At 45.6% G+C, this 19,073-nt stretch overlaps 1 protein-coding gene and 1 long non-coding RNA gene across 4 annotated transcripts; both read left to right on the forward strand.

Moving 5' to 3' along the window:
• Window positions 1–48: 48 nt before the first annotated feature.
• Window positions 49–5,958, forward strand: LOC115167211 (mucin-2-like). 3 transcript variants are annotated; one of them, XM_029721392.1, is made up of 9 exons: window positions 49–188; window positions 1,000–1,103; window positions 1,403–1,865; window positions 2,040–2,141; window positions 2,221–2,257; window positions 2,357–2,428; window positions 2,552–3,025; window positions 3,290–5,218; window positions 5,316–5,958. In XM_029721392.1, exons 1-9 carry the CDS (start codon window positions 90–92, stop codon window positions 5,678–5,680), a joined length of 3,645 nt encoding a protein of 1,214 aa, XP_029577252.1. In that variant the 5' UTR covers window positions 49–89; the 3' UTR covers window positions 5,681–5,958. The 3 variants fall into 3 exon arrangements, with proteins under 3 accessions (XP_029577252.1, XP_029577253.1, XP_029577254.1); XM_029721393.1 differs by having other exon boundaries at window positions 2,552–2,863; window positions 3,236–5,218; XM_029721394.1 differs by having other exon boundaries at window positions 2,552–2,809; window positions 3,236–5,218.
• An 853-nt stretch (window positions 5,959–6,811) lies between these two features.
• Window positions 6,812–12,123, forward strand: LOC115167212 (uncharacterized). Its single transcript, XR_003870458.1, has 11 exons — window positions 6,812–7,371; window positions 7,755–7,845; window positions 7,970–8,049; window positions 8,305–8,360; window positions 8,934–8,980; window positions 9,075–9,250; window positions 9,335–9,413; window positions 9,505–9,658; window positions 9,787–9,900; window positions 10,025–10,759; window positions 12,084–12,123. It is a non-coding gene; the product is annotated as an uncharacterized LOC115167212 (long non-coding RNA).
• The last annotated feature ends 6,950 nt before the right edge of the window (window positions 12,124–19,073 follow it).

Consider the following 19,073-nt stretch of genomic DNA (forward strand, 5'->3'; position numbering starts at 1 on the left):
GTGGAGGCAGTGAATACTGCTGCTGGTGCTCTTAGCAACGGTGCCACGGCAACGGCGCACCACGACAACGGAGTGCTGTGTCTCCCCTTATGGAGCTTCCATTGGGCGGGCCGGCGCTGAGGCACTACACCCGCAGCAGACCTAGACCACACCGACAAAACCAACACCTCCGCCCCAGCAGACCACAGGTACAGAGGGATGGGAAAAAGGGGTGCTGTGTAGAGGCATAATGGTGAGGGGAGATGTGATAGGGTACAGTGGGGAGAGAGAGGGATGGAGGGAAGATGCCTGGTGCCTGCTTGATTCAAGGTACTTGGATCGCAACAGCAACCAGCTGCTTGCGTATTCAACACCAATAGTGTGTGTTTGGGGGGATTGCATTTGTGTATAGGATTGTGATTGTATGTGGCTAATTTCTAGGGCTATATAATGCTTCGTCTGAAACTGGTGGGCTTTTTCTTGGTAGGTGTGTGTGAATTTTCTCTACCTTAGCCATCATCACCTTATCCATTGTATGCCTGCCATTGCTACTGTATCAGTCACGATCGGAGTTAACACGTAATGCTGGTTTTGTTGGATGAAGTAAACCAAACCTAATCACATGGGCAGCCTTAGTGCCACAGGAGATGACATCATAGGGTCTTACTGGTTTTCTGAGTCAGTCATTGGTAATTGTACATACCAATGGTAGTGTGATAATGTAGATCTAGGGGATATATGTATGAGGTGTTGATGTGTATATTCTGTGTGTCAGGGAAGTCTGAGCCCATGAGGTGACAATTATATGAAATAATTACTATGTGCTATATGAAGGAAACTGCTCTCAGTAACCTGATATCCAACATAGCACTCTTTCCAACAATTGGAAACCCTTTTGCTTTCTATTTCTCTGGTAGTCTAACTGCACTCACACACATTCTCACACACAAACACCTAATAATCACAGATGTCGTAACACTTGTCTCTTTCTCTGTGCGTGTGTGCATGGGTGTGACACAGGAATCGGTGGTTGACAATGAAAATGGAGTCCCTGATCACATGGGGCGAGTTGATGAGGGAGTTGAGGAGTTCTTTACTAAGCGAGTCCTTCCTGTTGACACCGTGTGAGTATCTGACCAAACTCATTTTATATAATCTGACTCTTCACTATCTCATCCCCAACACATCTTAACCAGCTCACAATAAACCTCTTTAAATTTGAGTAATTTATGAGATGCTCATATTCATAACAACCTACAATAAGTACATTCAAGAAATATAATATACAACATTTTCCTGAGCACATTACCTGCATGCAGGCCCTAGCTTGTCCAGGTCAGGCCACATGGCCAGGAAAAACTTGGGCCCTATGATTGACAAACACACACATGCTGGTCCTGTGCTACTCTGACTCTTCCTCCAGGAAAACACTGAATGAGTCTGAGGAACCTCCCATTACTGAACAGGAAGTGGAAGTAGCGCCTGCTAGCGCCGCCCCTTGCCCCGCCCCTTCCAGAACCCTACGGAGGAAGCTGGGCGAGTTCTTCACCCTTAAAAAGCGGAGGGCTGTGAAATCAGAGGGAAGCCAAGAGGGGAAGGCCAAGAAGACCTCCATCGCCGACCTAATTCGGCCTCTTAGGGAGGCCACCAGAGCTGAAAAAGCTCAAGTGAAGGAGAATGAAAAAGTGAAAGAGAAGGAGAGTGTGGATGTCAGCATTGTGACAGGAGATCCAGTGGAAGCAGAAACCCCTCCTGATGGTCCCACTCCACTGAGGGGTGAGGCTCTACCCCGTCGTGGGCTAAGAGAGGGGAAGTCACAGTCTCTCATTCTGCTCTCCGGATCCGCAGCCAACGCTGGGAACACCAAGAACACTGCACAAGGGAAGGTAGATATTCAAATGTCTTCAACTGACCCTTTGAAAAAAATTTGATGGGTTAAAGCAATTTGGTAAAAAATTCTACATAGCTTATGAAAGGATTGTTTTTGCTTTTATTTTGATCATTCTTTAGTTTGGATTGGTTCTTATCGGCACTGACTGCTTCTCCTTGGTTCTGGTTAGGTTCAGAAACACTCGTCTGACAGCCATCATGGCTTTGAGCAGCGCCTCCAGCTCATGCTACAATGTATTGGTGTGTCCAAAGCTCAGCCAGGAGAGACACAGGTGTGTATGTGCATTTATCTGAGTGTGTATGTGGTTGTGTGTCTAAGGAAAACATAAACATTCTTATTCCATTCTACAGAGTCAGGAGGGAGAGATGAAAAAAGCTGAATCAGAGGGTAAGTCCTTTTACTCATATAACACTTGCTAGAGTATATGTGCGAGTCTGTGTGTGGTGATGGATGTATGTTTTCCTTCATTTTCTGTCTCGGTTTCAGGCACTATCATCGATAATAAACCTGAGCCCCCACCCACATTTATGAAGCCCCGGACCATGTCCACCTCATCAGGTAACACACACACGCACAAATACACTCATGCAGACAAACACAAAGACACACACACACACACACAAACACACACAGTATTGTATACAATTTTGTGTATCTTATGCTCATTTTCTTTCTCTTTAGATACGAGACGAGCAGTCCGACAGAGTGTGTCCGCACATGAGTCAGCTGGGAAACCTGCTCTGCCTCCTAAGCCAATAATTAAGCGAGGCCCAACCCCACCTCCCACTATCTCTGGTCATCTCACCCCTGAGAATGACCTAGCCCAAATACAGGAAGGAGAAGCGGGTTCCCCCACAGACCCCACCCCTAGTATCACTGATACCCCTACCAGTTCTAAACCTATCCCCACTGACACCACTATTCCCATCACTGTCCCAGATCCCACTAACTCTTCTATTCCCACTGACACCATCCTTCCCTCCCCTGTCCCAGATCCCACTAACTCTTCTATTCCCATTGACACCATCATTCCCTCCCCTGTCCCAGATCTTACTAACTCTTCTATTCTCACTGACACCATCCTTCCCTCCCCTGTCCCAGATCCCACTAACTCTTCTATTCTCACTGACACCATCCTTCCCTCCCCTGTCCCAGATCCCACTAACTCGTCTATTCCCACTGACACCATCCTTCCCTCCCCTGTCCCAGATCCCACTAACTCTTCTATTCTCACTGACACCATCCTTCCCTCCCCTGTCCCAGATCCCACTAACTCTTCTATTCTCACTGACACCATCCTTCCCTCCCCTGTCCCAGATCCCACTAACTCTTCTATTCCCACTGACACCATCCTTCCTGTCCCAGATCCCACTAACTCTTCTATTCCCACTGACACCATCCTTCCCTCCCCTGTCCCAGATCCCACTAACTCTTCTATTCTCACTGACACCATCCTTCCCTCCCCTGTCCCAGATCCCACTAACTCTTCTATTCCTACTGACACCATCCTTCCTGTCCCAGATCCCACTAACTCTTCTATTCTCACTGACACCATCATTCCCTCCCCTGTCCCAGATCCCACTAACTCTTCTATTCTCACTGACACCATCCTTCCTGTCCCAGATCCCACTAACTCTTCTATTCTCACTGACACCATCATTCCCTCCCCTGTCCCAGATCCCACTAACTCTTCTATTCTCACTGACACCATCCTTCCCTCCCCTGTCCCAGATCCCACTAACTCTTCTATTCCCACTGACACCATCCTTCCCTCCCCTGTCCCAGATCCCACTAACTCTTCTATTCTCACTGACACCATCCTTCCCTCCCCTGTCCCAGATCCCACTAACTCTTCTATTCTCACTGACACCATCATTCCCGCCCCTGTCCCAGATCCCACTAACTCTTCCATCGCCGCTTTTACTACCGCTACTTCCTCTAATTCAACCCCCAATGACATCATCCCCTCTACAATGTCTGCACCTACCCCTATCAATACTACAGCCCCCACCCCCAACACCACCACCTTCATCCCCAGTACTAACCCTGCCACAACCACTACCATTACCTCCATCACAACTACATCTGGCCCTATGAATATTACAACTTCCACCCCCCCTACTGACATGAACTTTGGCTCTATCCTCACTATTACCCCCACCCCAACTCCCCCTGCCTCCACTGACTCCACCACCCCAACCACCTCTGCGTCGTCCATCCCTAATCTAGCCACAATCACCATTACAAGCATTACTGCCCCAACAACTGTTAACACTAATACTGATACCCATACATCAACAACCCCCACCACTAATGCTTCTACCGCTACCTTTACTGATACTGCTGCCGCAACTTCTACTGACTTGACAACTCCAACACTAAATACTCCCATCTCCATAATTGCTTCTGCTGGCAACAACACTTCTACTCCCACCCCCACTACCACTCTGTGTCCCACCCCCACTAACTCTCTGTGTCCCACTACCTCTCTGTGTCCCACCCCCACTACCCTAATTACTAATTCAGTTACCCCACCTCCATCTCCTGCTGCTACTATAACAACCTCGACCCTTAATTCTATGAATGGTGCTTCCACTCCTACCCATATCTCCATAAACTCCAACGCTACCCAAACCGGAACTCACAATACCAGCGCAACTAACTCTGTCAACTTCACTTCTACCTCAGGCCCCACTAACTCTACCAGTCCTATCCCTACATGCTCTACCAGCTCAACTTCCACTAACTGTGCTGCTCACACTGCTACTATCCCTAGCAGTCCAATTCCCATTCTCTCTACTAATCACTCCCCCACTGTCACTTCTATCCCCACTGCCACTCACTCAACTAACTCCACCAATATTTCCTCCCCCACATTCTCTTCTACTCACACCACTACTAACACTACTAGTCCCATCCCAACTAACTCTACTAGCCTGACCACTACCCCCACCCCCATTAACTCTAGCCCCGTCACCACTATCTCTACAAGCCATTCTAATATCACCACTGCCACTAACTCTTCTGTCCTCATCAGTAGCCCCAACCCCACTAACTCTACTACCAACACCCCTACTAACCCTTCAAATCCCACCAACACCACTAAACCTACTAACTCTACTACACACACCACTATCTCAATCCCCAGTAATTATGTTACTCATAGTCCCACTAACTCTTCTACTCATAGCCCCACTAACTCTTCCACTCATAGCCCCACTAACTCTTCCAGTCCAACCCCCACTAACTCTGCTAGCCCTACACCAACTAATACTATTCAACCATCACCTGAGGAGAGAATTAGCCTTAATCCTGCAATGGGACTGCTGTCCATGACTAAGGGTACAAGTAAGTGTGTGCGTTCAATAGTAATAACAATATTTCTTGAAATTTGGAAGTAACCTGTTGAAAATAACATTTTGTCCCTCCCTTTCCTCTCCTACAGATGACCTGAATGCTGAGAGGGTAGAGAGGGACAAGGAGACAGAAGAGAAACGTAGCAAGGAAGAAGATGTCAGGAGGGCCACAGAGAAAGAAAAAGAACATAAATCATTGGCGTACAACATATGCAAAACCATAAAAGAGGAGGAGGAGGGTCTGCAGAAGGTGGATGAGATCATGAGGCAGGGAGTAGAAGGGACCAAATCAAATGAAGAAAGAGAGTTGTGTAAAAAGGATGGGGATAAAAAGAGGGAAGGAGGGACCAAAGTGTCAGAAGAAAAAGAGTTCAAAACTAAGGGGGTGGTAGAGAGCAAGTCAAACAAGGGACCAACAACTGTGATAGAGGCAGGGGAGACCACAGTAAAATAAACGGGGGACAGTCCATGGGACTGAGTACAGGGACCACATCACAGCAGAAAACCGCAGAGGGTGGAACATCGGACCAAAGAACTGAGACCCCCTCTGTGTGACACAAATGGACTGACCCAGCAACGTGTCCGTTTTTCTCGACCATGTTTACATTTGCATTGCACGTATTGTATGATTATGTAATAATACATCAACTGTGGTGAAATATGTTTACAATAGAGGGATTTGAGACAAATAGTTACTTATGATAATTAAACGGAATATTCATGATGTCTTTATCATGCTTCAGTCCGTCTGTTAGTTCCTAGCTCCCAATCTCTTTGGAATGTCTATAACTAAGCCTAAATCAGAAATGTATGACAAAAGTTGGTGGAAGGTGAGAAGGTCTGAGTTAGAAATGTTTCTTCATGGTAGTACCAGAGTGAATCATTGCCCTATTCCCATATGCCCTCGACGACACACCTTGACGGACAGAAATGATTGGATTGATGAAGGTAATATGTGGTAGCAGAACCATATCTGGCCATCACCTGTCTCCAAGGACAAATTGTCAAGGGCAGACGGAGGGGAGCAATTACACTAGGGGATGTTGCTCCCAATAAGTTACTCATATAGGCATAATTCCCTCATCTCCTTTATTTTTTAAGGGTAGATGAAGGGACTATACAGGTGTTCCCCACAAGTGCTTTAATACAGACATTTTAGATAAGGGGTCATGAATGGACAAGGAAAGGAATATAACGTGTATGCCTGCGTGTGCAGTGGGACAGGACACACTTCGGTATCGAAATGGCGTGAACAGTGTTTCCCATAATAGGGGATTGCTGTGGAAAGGTTCCCCAACGGAATGTAAATAAAGTAACATCACTCAGTGGAACCGCTACATTCAACCAGGCGTAAAAGTGGTTGTCGTTGTTTTACTATCAGGTGAGTTGCAATATATAATTGCAGCTGTTCCCAAATGTAATAGTGTAAATCTGAACGACATGACGACCTAGGGCAGTGGTTCCCAACGGGGGGGGGGGGGGGTAATTGAGTAGACTCATGTGACCATAGGCCTACCGGTCAAATGCACACGAGGGGGTACTTCAGGGGTACTCCGGGCAAAGCAAAATACAGTTGGTGGTGCAGTAACTAAAAAAGGTTATGAACCACTGAGCTAGGGGCTCTACAGTAGCTAACGTTAGGTGTAAGCAGCTAAGTTTGCTGTCACTTGAGTAGGAGGAAGACTTCGCCGTACAGTTCACAACAAATCTAGCTAAGTAACGTTAAAGTTGGTATTGATGTTTTCTCGATATGATCTATTCTATTAGCTAGGCCTAGTTCTAATTTATCTTAATTTAGTTTGTAAACTAGCTATGTGTGGAAAAGTTAGTACCATGACAGGCTTTTCACTGCAATGTTTAGCTAGCTAATAAATCCACAACTGTGTATGGATATTATAGTCACCACACCAGTTTGTGTAATAACAGATAACTAGTAACTAGCTAGTATACTGAACATAGTATAAGGGACTAGTGCCATCAACTCTCACATTATTCTGTACATGCCTGTCTCCAGTGTTTTAGGGTGTGTGGCCATGACTCGGGGTAGAAGGACTAAATTGGAGCCCTGGATAGAGCAGGTCATCCTGAGTTATGGCACAGAGCCAAAGGAGAAGAAGAACACTGATAAAAGCACATGTTGTTGGGGTAATGAGGCATCTAGTACATACACTTCATGCAAGGTGGGTGTGGGTCAGCCGGATGTCAGAATCCCAAGCCAGGCCGACTGAGGGTTTGATAACGTTGCTGTTCCTCTCTGATGGAGTGGTGCACATCCCCACCATACTGACCCAGGATGCCTGGGAGACTCTTCAGGCGTGAGCTAACATTTAGGACAAGCGTAGAGTCCTATGAGATCATATTAAATGACATGTATGTCTAAAACCCACCTATAAACCATTTCTTGTTAAGTCCAGTACAACTCTAACAGCCAACATAAGGAGAAACAAGACGAGACAAAACGTATTAAGATAATTAAAAACCATACAGCAAATGGTGATGCATGTCTATCTATCTGTATCCTCTGGCAGGCAGGAGGACCGTGAGTGCTTCTCCAGTCTCATTAATTGCACAGTGTGTGTGTATTCATACACCCTGCAGTTCAACATGGACTCTGAACAGGTGCGTGTGAATGATCCTATGATACTGGTACTAGTAGTCCTTTGGTCTTGGAGAGACAGCTCCTGTTCTTTATTCTTTACCATTCATATTTTATTTTACTCTAAATGTGTCCTCATCTTCTCAGACAAGGAGCCAGTTTTACTTATCGGTTGGTGAGCTGACCACCACATCAGCTGGGGCTGCTAAAGACAACAGCCCTTGCTGGTAAGAGATGCACCTCCTGGCCTCCAAACCCAGACACCCACACATATGCACCTTAATTGGGAAGAACAAGCTCATTCTAATGACTGGAGTGGATTGAGTGAAATGTTAACAAATACATTAAACGCATGGTTTCCAGGTCTTTGATGCCATTCCATTTGCTCCGTTCCAGCCATTATTATGAGCTGTTCTCTCCTCAGTAGCCTCCTGTGATACACACATTAAATGTAGTGACTCTCCAACTTGCTTTTGTTTCAGCACATCGCTCAACTCAGTCAGACAAAAGATCTGTACAAGATGGAGGTGAACATGGGGTGTGTGTATTTATACGTTTTTTTTCTATTGTATTTAACTAGGCAAGTCAGTTACTACCTGGGGTGGCAGGGTAGCCTAGTGTTAGAGCGTTGGACTAGTAACCGAAAGGTTGCAAGTTCAAATCCCCAAGCTGACAAGGTACAAATCTGTCGTTCTGCCCCTGAACAGGCAGTTAACCCACTGTTCCTAGGCTGTCATTGAAAATAAGAATTTGTTCTTAACTGACTTGCCTAGTTAAATAAAGGTAAACAATTCTTATTTACAATGATGGCCTACCAAAAGACTGGGATTAAAAATACAAATGTATTAAATAAAAATATAGGACAAAACACACATCACAACGAGAGAGACAACACAACACTACATAAAGAGAGCCCTAAGACGACAACATAGCATGGCAGCAACACATGACAACAACATGGTAGCAGCACAAAACAGGGCACAGACAACAGCTCAAATGGCAAGAAGGTAGAGACATTTGTTTGTGCATTTTTTTTGTTGTTGCATATAATACATGTGTACATTACTTTATATATTGTATTTGTTGATCATGTGTTTTCTTTTATCCCCAGATCCCTGCTTGCACAGGATTCTGTCCATACTCAGAACACCCAGTCTTGTACGAAACTCTATACACTCTGCACTACATTGATGATTTGTATCCTTAATGTTTGCGTGTATATGTGTATATGACTGTGTTTCCTATCTACTAGAGTTCAGTCTGTCAGAGCTGCTGGAGGAGTGGCAGCATGACTGGCGCCAGTCTCTGTTGAAGGATGTGATGGAACTCCTGAGGACACCCACAAACCCCCCCTCCCCACAGCCCTCCACCTCCAACGCCCTCACACACACTGGCACCAGATGGGCTATTGAAAGTTTCAGATATAAGGTGTGTGTGTGTGACCAACCTATTAAATGTAAGAAAACAGTAGGAAATCTGCAACTTTATTAGAAGGTCGTTGTTTTTTCCTAGAGGGAGGATACATTCAATGTCCCTGTGTCTCACCTACACATCCCAGATGATCTGAGTCAGAAATTACACGCACCCTCAGGTAACACTTAAGGGTGTCTCACCCTCTCTCTCACACCTGAAAGTCACTTACACCTGTTCAGTCTTTCTGAGCTGACCGTTGTTTTATTTAGAAGAAAACAGTGAAACGCAGAGTGGACTGGTCCCTCCATCTGAAGACAGACCCACCAGAGACAGATCAACCAATCGTTGCTGCTGACATTAGGCAGACTGACAGGCCAGTGCCTCTGAAGAGAAGACATCCTGCCCATGATCCCACACTTTTCCGTGAGTTATGTTTGTTAACTGGTCCATGCTGTAGATTAAGTATTTGCTATCAGTTACTGCTAGCTGAAGTATGCTGCTACCACAATAGAGCCCAGTGTGTGTACAAATATCTATATTTTTCTCTCTAGAGGAGAGTATGGATGGTGAGGTGGTGTCAGGGGTGACCGGAGGAGCAGTGGTGTTCCCATGGGACATGTTTGCTCCAGCAACTGAGCTGCTCAGGACCTCCTCTGCATCTGACGGTGTGCTCCTTTCCTTTTAACTTTTCAATCTATCCACCTCTATACACACACATCACACCATGCACATTTGTCTTTGCGCCGTACTACAGATATTCTAACTTGTCTCTCATTGGTTCCCTAACAGAATCCATCACCTCGGAGCCCCTCCCCCTCCAAAAGAGCCAGTCTCTGCTCGACCCCACTCCACAACCAGTCACCCTTGCAACGTTCCCCCTGCCAACCAACACCCAGGTGCCAACCCTGACCCATGGGGCCACCCAAAGGTCAGGCGAGCGCTCCCTTCCTCCAAAAACCAGGCCCCTCCCACAGCCTACTCCCCTCCAGTGGCGGCTCCTCCACTGTGAGTCTATCTACAAAGCACCAACACTCTGGCCTGAAGCTCCACCACAGTGGCTCAACCACAATACATCAACTTCCAGTCACGGAGCAGCAGGATCAGGTGGAAGAAGAGGAGGATGTTGTGAAGAGGTGTAGGAAGGTTAAGAAGAAGAGTTCTGTGCAGACCCCCGAGGATAATGGTATCACCTGGGATGAGGAAGATATGCAGAAGTACCACAGCCTGCCCTCCTGGATGTTTGAAACTCAGGAGGTTTCCAGGATTGGGGAGGGAATCAGCTGTATACAGAAGGCAGTTGCAGCAATAGCCCCCCGGAGGCCCTCCAATATAAGGGCGACCAGTTTTCAACCAAGAAATAGGATATATATTGACAATTTAGTGGAATTTTTAACCTGTCCGTTTTGTTAGATTGGTGTGAAGTAAATTATCTGTCTTGCTCTCTCAGGTTCACAGTGATGGCACTTCGTTCTCATATTCTTATCAGCTGTGTGGCCGCATTTCGAAGGATCTAAGCCATTTAAAGTGAGTAAACCGTGTGTGTGTGTGTGTACCGTGCCTTCAGAAAGTATTCAGACTGCTTTGCTTTTTCCACATTTTGTTACTTTACAGCCTTATTCTAAAATTGATTAAATAAATAAAAATCCTCAGCAATCTACACACAATACCCCATAATGACAAAGTGAAAAACAGGTTTTTAGAAATTTTTGCAAGTGTATAAAAAAAACTGAAATACATAATTATTCATACCCTTTGCTATGAGACTCGAAATTGAGCTCCGGTGCATCCTGTTTCCATTGATCATCCTTGACATGTTTCTACAACTTGGAGTCCACCTGTGGTAAATTAAACTGATTGGACATGATTTGGAAAGGCACACACCTGTCTATATAAGGTCCCACAGTTGACAGTCCATGTCAGAGCAAAAACCAAGCCATGATGTCAAAGGAATTGTCAGTAGATTGTCCACATTGACCCTGTACCCCCTGTATAAAGCCTTGTTATTGTTATGTAATTTTCTTGTGTTAGTATTATTTTATTTTTTTCGTAAATATTTTCTTAACGCTATTTCGTGAACTGCGTTGTTGGATAAGGACTTGTAAGTAAGCATTTCATGGTAAGGTATACACTTGTTGTATTCGGCGCATGTAACAAATACAATTTGGTTTGATTTAGAGCTCAGAGACAGGATTGTGTAGAGGCACAGATCTGGGGAAGGGTACCAAAAAATGTCTGCAGCATTGAAGATCCCCAAGTAGACAGTGGCCTCCATCATTCTTATATGTGTTCCAAGATGGCGTAACAGTCAGATGTCTGTTTGTCCCATGTATATATCTTTTTCTTCGTAAATATTTTTTTAATCTAATTTTCCATCTACGGACTGAACATACTCTCCTGCAACCTGCCTCATCCAATGTGGTACGGATCTGCTATTTTTTTTACACTTTAGAACCGGAACCCCCATCAGAAGCTAGCCAGCTAACTAGCTAGTAGTCAGTTAACCACTGCTAGCGGTCATCACCGTTAACTCGGACATCAGCCAGCCTCAGCCCGGTCAATTCTGCCAGTCTGCACAGCATATCAACCCAGAGCATATCGGACTGCTTTTTCTCTACCACATCTCCGGATTCCTACCGCAAGCTTTGAACTTTTACACCAGATCATCGCAGCTAGCTATCCGAGTGGCTACTCCTGATCCCTCCTGTCTCAGCCTCCAGTATTTATGCTGCAGTAGTTTATGTGTCGGGGGGCTAGGGTCAGTCTGTTACATCTGGAGTATTTCTCGTCTTATCCGGTGTCCTGTGTGAATTGAAATATGCTCTCTCTAATTCTCTCTTTCTCTCGGCAGACCTGAGCCCTAGGACCATGCCTCAGGACTACCTGGCATGATGACTCCTTGCTGTCCCCAGTCCACCTGGCCGTGCTGCTGCTCCAGTTTCAACTGTTCTGCCTGCGGCTATGGAACCCTGACCTGTTCACCGGACGTGCTTGTTGCACCCTCGACAACTACTATGATTATTATTATTTGACCATGCTGGTCATTTATGAACATTTTAACATCTTGACCATGTTCTGTTATAATATCCACCCGGCACAGCCAGAAGAGGACTGGCCACCCCTCATAGCCTGGTTCCTCTCTAGGTTTCTTCCTAGGTTTTTGGCCTTTCTAGGGAGTTTTTCCTAGCCACCGTGCTTCTTTCACATGCATTGCTTGCTGTTTGGGGTTTTAGGCTGGGTTTCTGTACAGCACTTTGAGATATCAGCTGATGTACGAAGGGCTATATAAATAAATTTGATTTGACTCCTGGCTAACGTCTCTGTCCCGAAGCAAGCACCAGTTAGCCTGGAGCTAGCCTCGAGCTAGGCACACCTCTAGCTGAAGAGATCCATCAGACAATTCTTGGGCTACAATACCTATTTTGCCAATTGGCCTGGACCCTTTTACTGCCGACACGGAGCCCCGCCGATCCATCCTCTACTGGTCTGCCGACGTAACCGTCTGAGGGGGTTTCAACAGGCTCTTCCGTTGCGACGTCCCCCGAATGCCCATCTGCTAGCCCCGGCCCGCTAGCTGTCTGAATCGCTGTGTCTCCAGCTCGTCTAGCTACTCACTGGACCCTATGATCACTCGGCTACACATGCCTCTCCCTAATGTCAATATGCCTTGTTTATTACTGTTTTGGTTAGTGATTGTCTTATTTCACTGTAGAGCCTCCAGCCCTCTTCAGTATGCCTTAGCTAGCCCTTTTGTTCCACCCCCCACACATGCGGTGACCTCACCTAGCTTAAATGGTGCCTCTAGAGACAAAACCTCTCTCGTCATCACTCAATGCCTAGGTTTACCTCCACTGTACTCACATCCTACCATACCCTACATTATGCCTTGAATCATCTATTCCTCTGCGCCCAGAAATCTGCACCTTTTACTATCTGTTCCGAACACACTAGACGGCCAGTTCGTACAGCCTTTAGCCGTACCCTTATTCTACTTCTCCTCTGTTCCTCTGGTGATGTGGAGGTTAATCCAGGTCCTGCAGTGCCTTGCTCCACTCCCACTCCCCAGGTGCTCTCATTTGTTGACTTCTGTAACCGTAAAAGCCTTGGTTTCATGCATGTTAACATTAGAAGCCTACTCCCTAAGTTTGTTTTACTCACTGCTTTAGCACACTCTGCCAACCCGGATGTCTTAGCCGTGTCTGAATCCTGGCTTAGGAAAACGACCAAAAACCCTGAAATCTCCATCGCTAACTATAACATTTTCTGCCAAGATAGAACTGCCAAAGGGGGCAGTGTTGCAATCTACTGCAAAGATGTTCTGTATTACTATCCAAGTCTGTACCCAAACAATTCGAGCTTCTACTTCTAAAAATGCACCTTTCCAGAAACAAGTCTCTCACTGTTGCCGCTTGCTATAGACCTCCCTCTGCCCCCAGCTGTGCCCTCGATACCATATGTGAATTGATTGCCCCCCATCTATCTTCTGAGCTCGTGCTACTAGGTGACCTAAACTGGGACATGCTTAACACCTCGGCCATCCTACAATCTAAGCTTGATGCCCTCAATCTCACACAAATGATCAATGAACCTACCAGGTCCAACCCCAAATCTGTAAACACGGGCACCCTCATAGATGTCATCCTAACTAACTATCCCTCCAAATACACCTCTGCTGTTTTCAATCAAGATCTCAGCGATCACTGCCTCATTGCCTGCATCCGTAATGGGTCTTCGAACAAACGACCACCCCTCATCACTGTCAAACGCTCCCTTAAACACTTCTGCGAGCAGGCCTTTCTAATCGACCTGGCCGGGGTATCCTGGAATGACATTGACCTCATCCCGTCAGTAGATGATGCCTGGCTATTCTTTAAAAGTGCCTTCCTCACCATCTTAAATAAGCATGCCCCACTCAAAAAATGTAGAACTAGGAATAGATATAGTCCTTGGTTCACTCCAGACCTGTCTGCCCTTGACCAGCACAAAAACATCCTGTGACGTTCTGCATTAGCATCGAATAGCCCCCGTGATATGCAACTTTTCAGGGAAGTTAGGAACAAATATACACAGGCAGTTAGAAAAGCTAGGGCTAGCTTTTTCAAACAGAAATTTGCATCTTGTAGTACTAACTCAAAAAAGTTCTGGGACACTGTAAAGTCCATGGAGAATAAGAGCACCTCCTCCCAGCTGCCCACTGCTCTGAGGCTAGGAAACACTTACCACCGATAAATCCACTATAATTGAGAATTTCAATCATTTCTCTACGGCTGGCCATGCTTTCCACCTGGCTACCCCGGTCAACTGCCCAGCACCCTCCACAGCAACCCACCAAAGCCCCCACTATTTCTCCTTCACCCGAGGGGGTGACACTCTAGACCCAAACTGCTACAGACCTATATCTATCCTACCCTGTCTTTCTAAGGTCTTCGAAAGCCAAGTTAACAAACAGATTACCGACCATTTCGAATCCCACCGTACCTTCTCCGCTATGCAATCTGGTTTCAGAGCTGGTCATGGGTGCACCTCAGCCACGCTCAAGGTCCTAAACAACATCATAACCGCCATCGATAAGAGAGATTACTGTGCAGCCGTATTCATCGACCTGGCCAAGTCTTTCGAACTCTGTCAATCACCACATTCTTATTGTCAGACTCGACAGCCTTGGTTTCTCAAATGATTGCCTCGCGTGGTTTACCAACTACTTCTCTGATGGAGTTCAGTGTGTCAAATCGGAGGGCCTGTTGTCCGGACCTCTGGCAGTCTCTATGGGGGTGCCACAGGCTTCAATTCTCGGGCCGACTCTCTTCTCTGTATACATCAATGATGTTGCTCTTGCTGCTGGTAATTCTCTGATCCACCTTTACACAGACAACACCATTCTGTATACTTCTGGCCCCTCTTTGGACACTGAGTTAACTACCCTCCAGACGAGCTTGAATGCCATGCAACTCTCCTTCCGTGGCCTCCAACTGCTCTTAAACGCAAGTAAAACTAAATGCATGCTATTCAATCGATCACTGCCCGCACCTGCTCGCCCGTCCAGCATCACTAGTCTGGACGGCTCTGACTTAGAATACGTGGACAACTACAAATACCTGGGTGTCTGGTTAGACTGTAAACTCTCCCTCCAGACTCACATTAAGCATCTCCAATCCAAAATTAAATCTAGAATCGGCTTCCTATAAACTGGATGCAGTCTGTCACAGTGCCATCTGTTTTGTCACCAAAGCCTCATACACTTCCCACCATTGCGACCTGTACGCTCTTGTTGGTTGGCCCTCACTTCATACTCATCGACAAACCCACTGGCTACAGGTTATCTACAAGTCTGCTAGGTAAAGCCCCTCCTTATCTCAGCTCAATGGTCACCATAGCAGCACCCACTCGTAGCATGCGCTCCAGCAGGTATATCTCACTGGTCACCCCCAAAGCCAATTCCTCCTTTGGTTGTCTTTCCTTCCAGTTCTCTGCTGCCAATGACTGGAACGAACTACAAAAATCTCTGAAGCTGGAGACTCATATCTCCCTCACTAGCTTTAAGCACCAGCTGTCAGAGCAGCTCACAGATCGCTGCACCTGTACATAGCCCATCTGTAAATAGCCCATCTATCTACCTACCTCATCCCCATACTGTATTTATTTATTTTTCTTTCTCCTTTGCACCCCAGTATCTGTACTTGCACATTCATCTTCTGCACATCTACCATTCCAGTGTTTAATTGCTATATTGTAATTACTTCGCCACCATGGCCTATTTATTGCCTTAACTTACCTCATTTGCACTCACTCTATATAGACTGTTTGTTCTACTGTATTATTGACTGTATGTTTTGTTTATTCCATGTGTAACTCTGTGTTGTTGTATGTGTAGAATTGCTATGCTTTATATTGGCCAGGTCGCAGTTGCAAATGAGAACTTGTTCTCAACTAGCCTACCTGGTTAAATAAAGGTGAAGTAAAAATAAATAAAAAAGTCTATGCTAGGTAAAGACCCGCCTTATCTCAGTTCACTGGTCACCACAGCAACACCCACCCGTAGCACGTGTTCCAGCATGTATATTTCACTGGTCACCCCCAAAGCCAACACTCCCTTTGGCCGCCTTTCCTTCCAGTTCTCTGCTGCCAATGACTGGAACAAATTGCAAAAATCACTGAAGCTGGAGTCTTAAATATCCCTCTAGAACTTTAAGCATCAGCTGTCAGAGCAGCTTACCGATCACTGTACCTGTACACGGTGTGATAAACTGTGGGGTGTTGGGTTGAGCGTGCAGAGATTGACACAGAGATAGGTAGGTTTTAGTCCGCAAAAACAACTTTACTAAGACAGAAAATAAACATAACAAAGAAAATCACTTAGGTTTGGCTCGCTGTCGGCCTCTCCCCATTCACTCTCGCGGTGTGCCACAGTGCTCCTTTTATTTGGCCTCCACGGCTGGTTGGCACTTTCCTCTAATTACCTCCACTTCGAGCTGTCCGTGTCGGGGTGCCCAGCTCCCGTATTCCCAGCAGAGGGAGCTAACGTCGCCTCACGTACCTCCCCTCTATTACTATCCCCCGGGGTAGACCTCCTGGGATACCACAACAGACAATCTGTAAATAGCACACCCTTATCCCCATATTGTTACTTATCCCCTTGCTCTTTTGCACCCCAGGATCTCTACTTGCACTTCATCATCTGCACATCTATCACTCCAGTGTTAATGCTAAATTGTAATTATTTCACCTCCATGGCCTATTTATTGCCTTACCTCCCTTCTCTTCTACATTTGCACACACTGTACATAGATGCTTCTATTGTGTTATTGACTGTACGTTTGTTTATGTGTAACTGTGTTGTTTTTGTCGCACTACTTTGTTTTATCTTGGCCAGGTCGCAGTTGTAAATGAGAATTTGTTCTCAACTGGCCTACCTGGTTAAATAAAAGTGAAATGTAAAAAAATATATACAATTCTTAAATTGAAGAAGTTTGGAACCACCAAGATTCTTCCTAGAGCTGGCCGCTCGGCCAAATTGAGCAATCGGAGGATAAGGGCCTTGGTCAGGGAGGTGACCAAGAACCCGATGGTCACTCTGACAGAGCTCAAGAGTTCCTCTGTGGAGATGGGAGAACCTTTCAGAAGGACAACCATCTTTGCAATATTTGGTGAGATGGAAGCCACTCCTCAGTAAAAGGCACATCACAGCCCGCTTGGAGTTTGCCAAAAGGCACCTAAAGACTCAGACCATGAGAAACAATATTCTCTGGTCTGATGAAACCAAGATTGAACTCTTTGGCCTGAATACCAAGTGTCACTTCTGGAGGAATCCTAGCACCATCCCTACGGTGAAGCATGGTGGGGGCAGCATCATGCTGTTGTGATGTTTTTCAGTGGCAGGGACTGGGAGACTAGTCAGGATCAAGGCAAAGATGAATGGAGCAAAGTACAGAGATCCTTAATGAAAACCTGCTCCAGAGCACCCAGGACCTCAGACTTCCAACAGGACAATGGCCCTAAGCACACAGCCAAGACAACGCAGGAGTGGCTTCGGGACAAGTCTCTGAATGTCCTTGAGTGGCCCAGCCAGAGCCTGGACTTGAACCAGATTCAACATCTCTGGAGAGACCTGAAAATAGCTGTGCAGCAACACTCCCCATCCAACCTGACAGAGCTTGAGAGGATCTGCAGAGAAGAATGGGAGAAACTCCCAAAATACAGGTTTGTCAAGTTTGTAACGCCAAACCCAAGACTCAAGGCTGTAATCGCTGCCAAAGGTTCTTTAACAAAGTACTGAGTAAAGGGTCTGAATACTTACACTACCGTTCAAAAGTTTGGGGTCACTTAGAAATGTCCTTGTTTTTAAAAGAAAAGCAAAAAAAAATGGTCCATAGTACACAGCGTTGTATGAGATCTTCAGTTTCTTGGCAATTTCTCACATGGAGTAGCCTTCATTTCTCGGAACAAGAATAGACTGACGAGTTTCAGAAGAAAGTTCTTTGTTTCTAGCCATTTTGAGCCTATTATCGAACCCACAAATGCTGATGCTCCAGATACTCAACTAGTCAAAAGAAGGCCAGTTATATTGCTTCTTTAATCAGCATAACAGTTTTAAGCTATGCTGACATAACCTTTTGCATTTTTCTATTGATCAATTAGCCTTTTAAAATTATAAACTTGGATTAGCTAACACAACGTGCCATTGGAACACAGACGTGATGGTTGCTGATAATGGGCCTCTGTACGCCTAATGTAGATATTCCATAAAAAATCTGCCGTTTTCATCTACAATAGTCATTTACAACATTAACAATGTCTACACTGTATTTCTGATCAATTTGATGTTATTTTAATGGATGAAAAATGTGCTTTTCTTTCAAAAACAAGGACATTTCTGTGACCACAAACTTTTGAACGGTAGTGTATGTAAATGTATATTTCTAAAATCCTGTTTTTGCTTTGTCATTATGGGATATTGTGTGTAGAATGATGAGGGGGGGAAAAACTATTTTAATCAATTTTAGAATAAGGCTGTAACCTACCAAAATGTGGAAAAAGTCAAGGGGTCTGAATACTTTCCGAAAGCACCGTGTGTGTGTTTGTGTGTGTGTGTGTGTGTGTGTGTGTGTGTGTGTGTGTCCTGCAGGATTCCTGATGGCATGGTGCATTGGGCTGTACGGTACCTGGTCCCTTCCATGCAGACGGAGGTTGTCAAGGACACACAGCTGCGACCCCAGACTCACCCCAGTTGACAACCTGAGGTCATCGCCCCATCTTCCCATTGTGTTGAATCCATAGTGAACAGAGGCAGCTTTGTTTTTTTATGAATCTCTATTGTTTTGTTTATATAACATTCTGAATATTG

The sequence above is a fragment of the Salmo trutta genome, chromosome 29 (assembly GCF_901001165.1).
Source record: "Salmo trutta chromosome 29, fSalTru1.1, whole genome shotgun sequence".
NCBI lineage: Eukaryota > Metazoa > Chordata > Actinopteri > Salmoniformes > Salmonidae > Salmo > Salmo trutta.

What these genes read in the sequence shown, in the direction of transcription:
- LOC115167211 (XM_029721392.1), top strand. Translation starts at nt 90, where the DNA reads ATGGAGCTTCCATTGGGCGGGCCGGCGCTGAGGCACTACACCCGCAGC. An exon ending in CTCAGCCAGGAGAGACACAG is followed by an intron (nt 2,142 to 2,220) that starts GTGTGTATGTGC and finishes TCCATTCTACAG; the next exon opens with AGTCAGGAGGGAGAGATGAA. An exon ending in GAAAAAAGCTGAATCAGAGG is followed by an intron (nt 2,258 to 2,356) that starts GTAAGTCCTTTT and finishes TCTCGGTTTCAG; the next exon opens with GCACTATCATCGATAATAAA.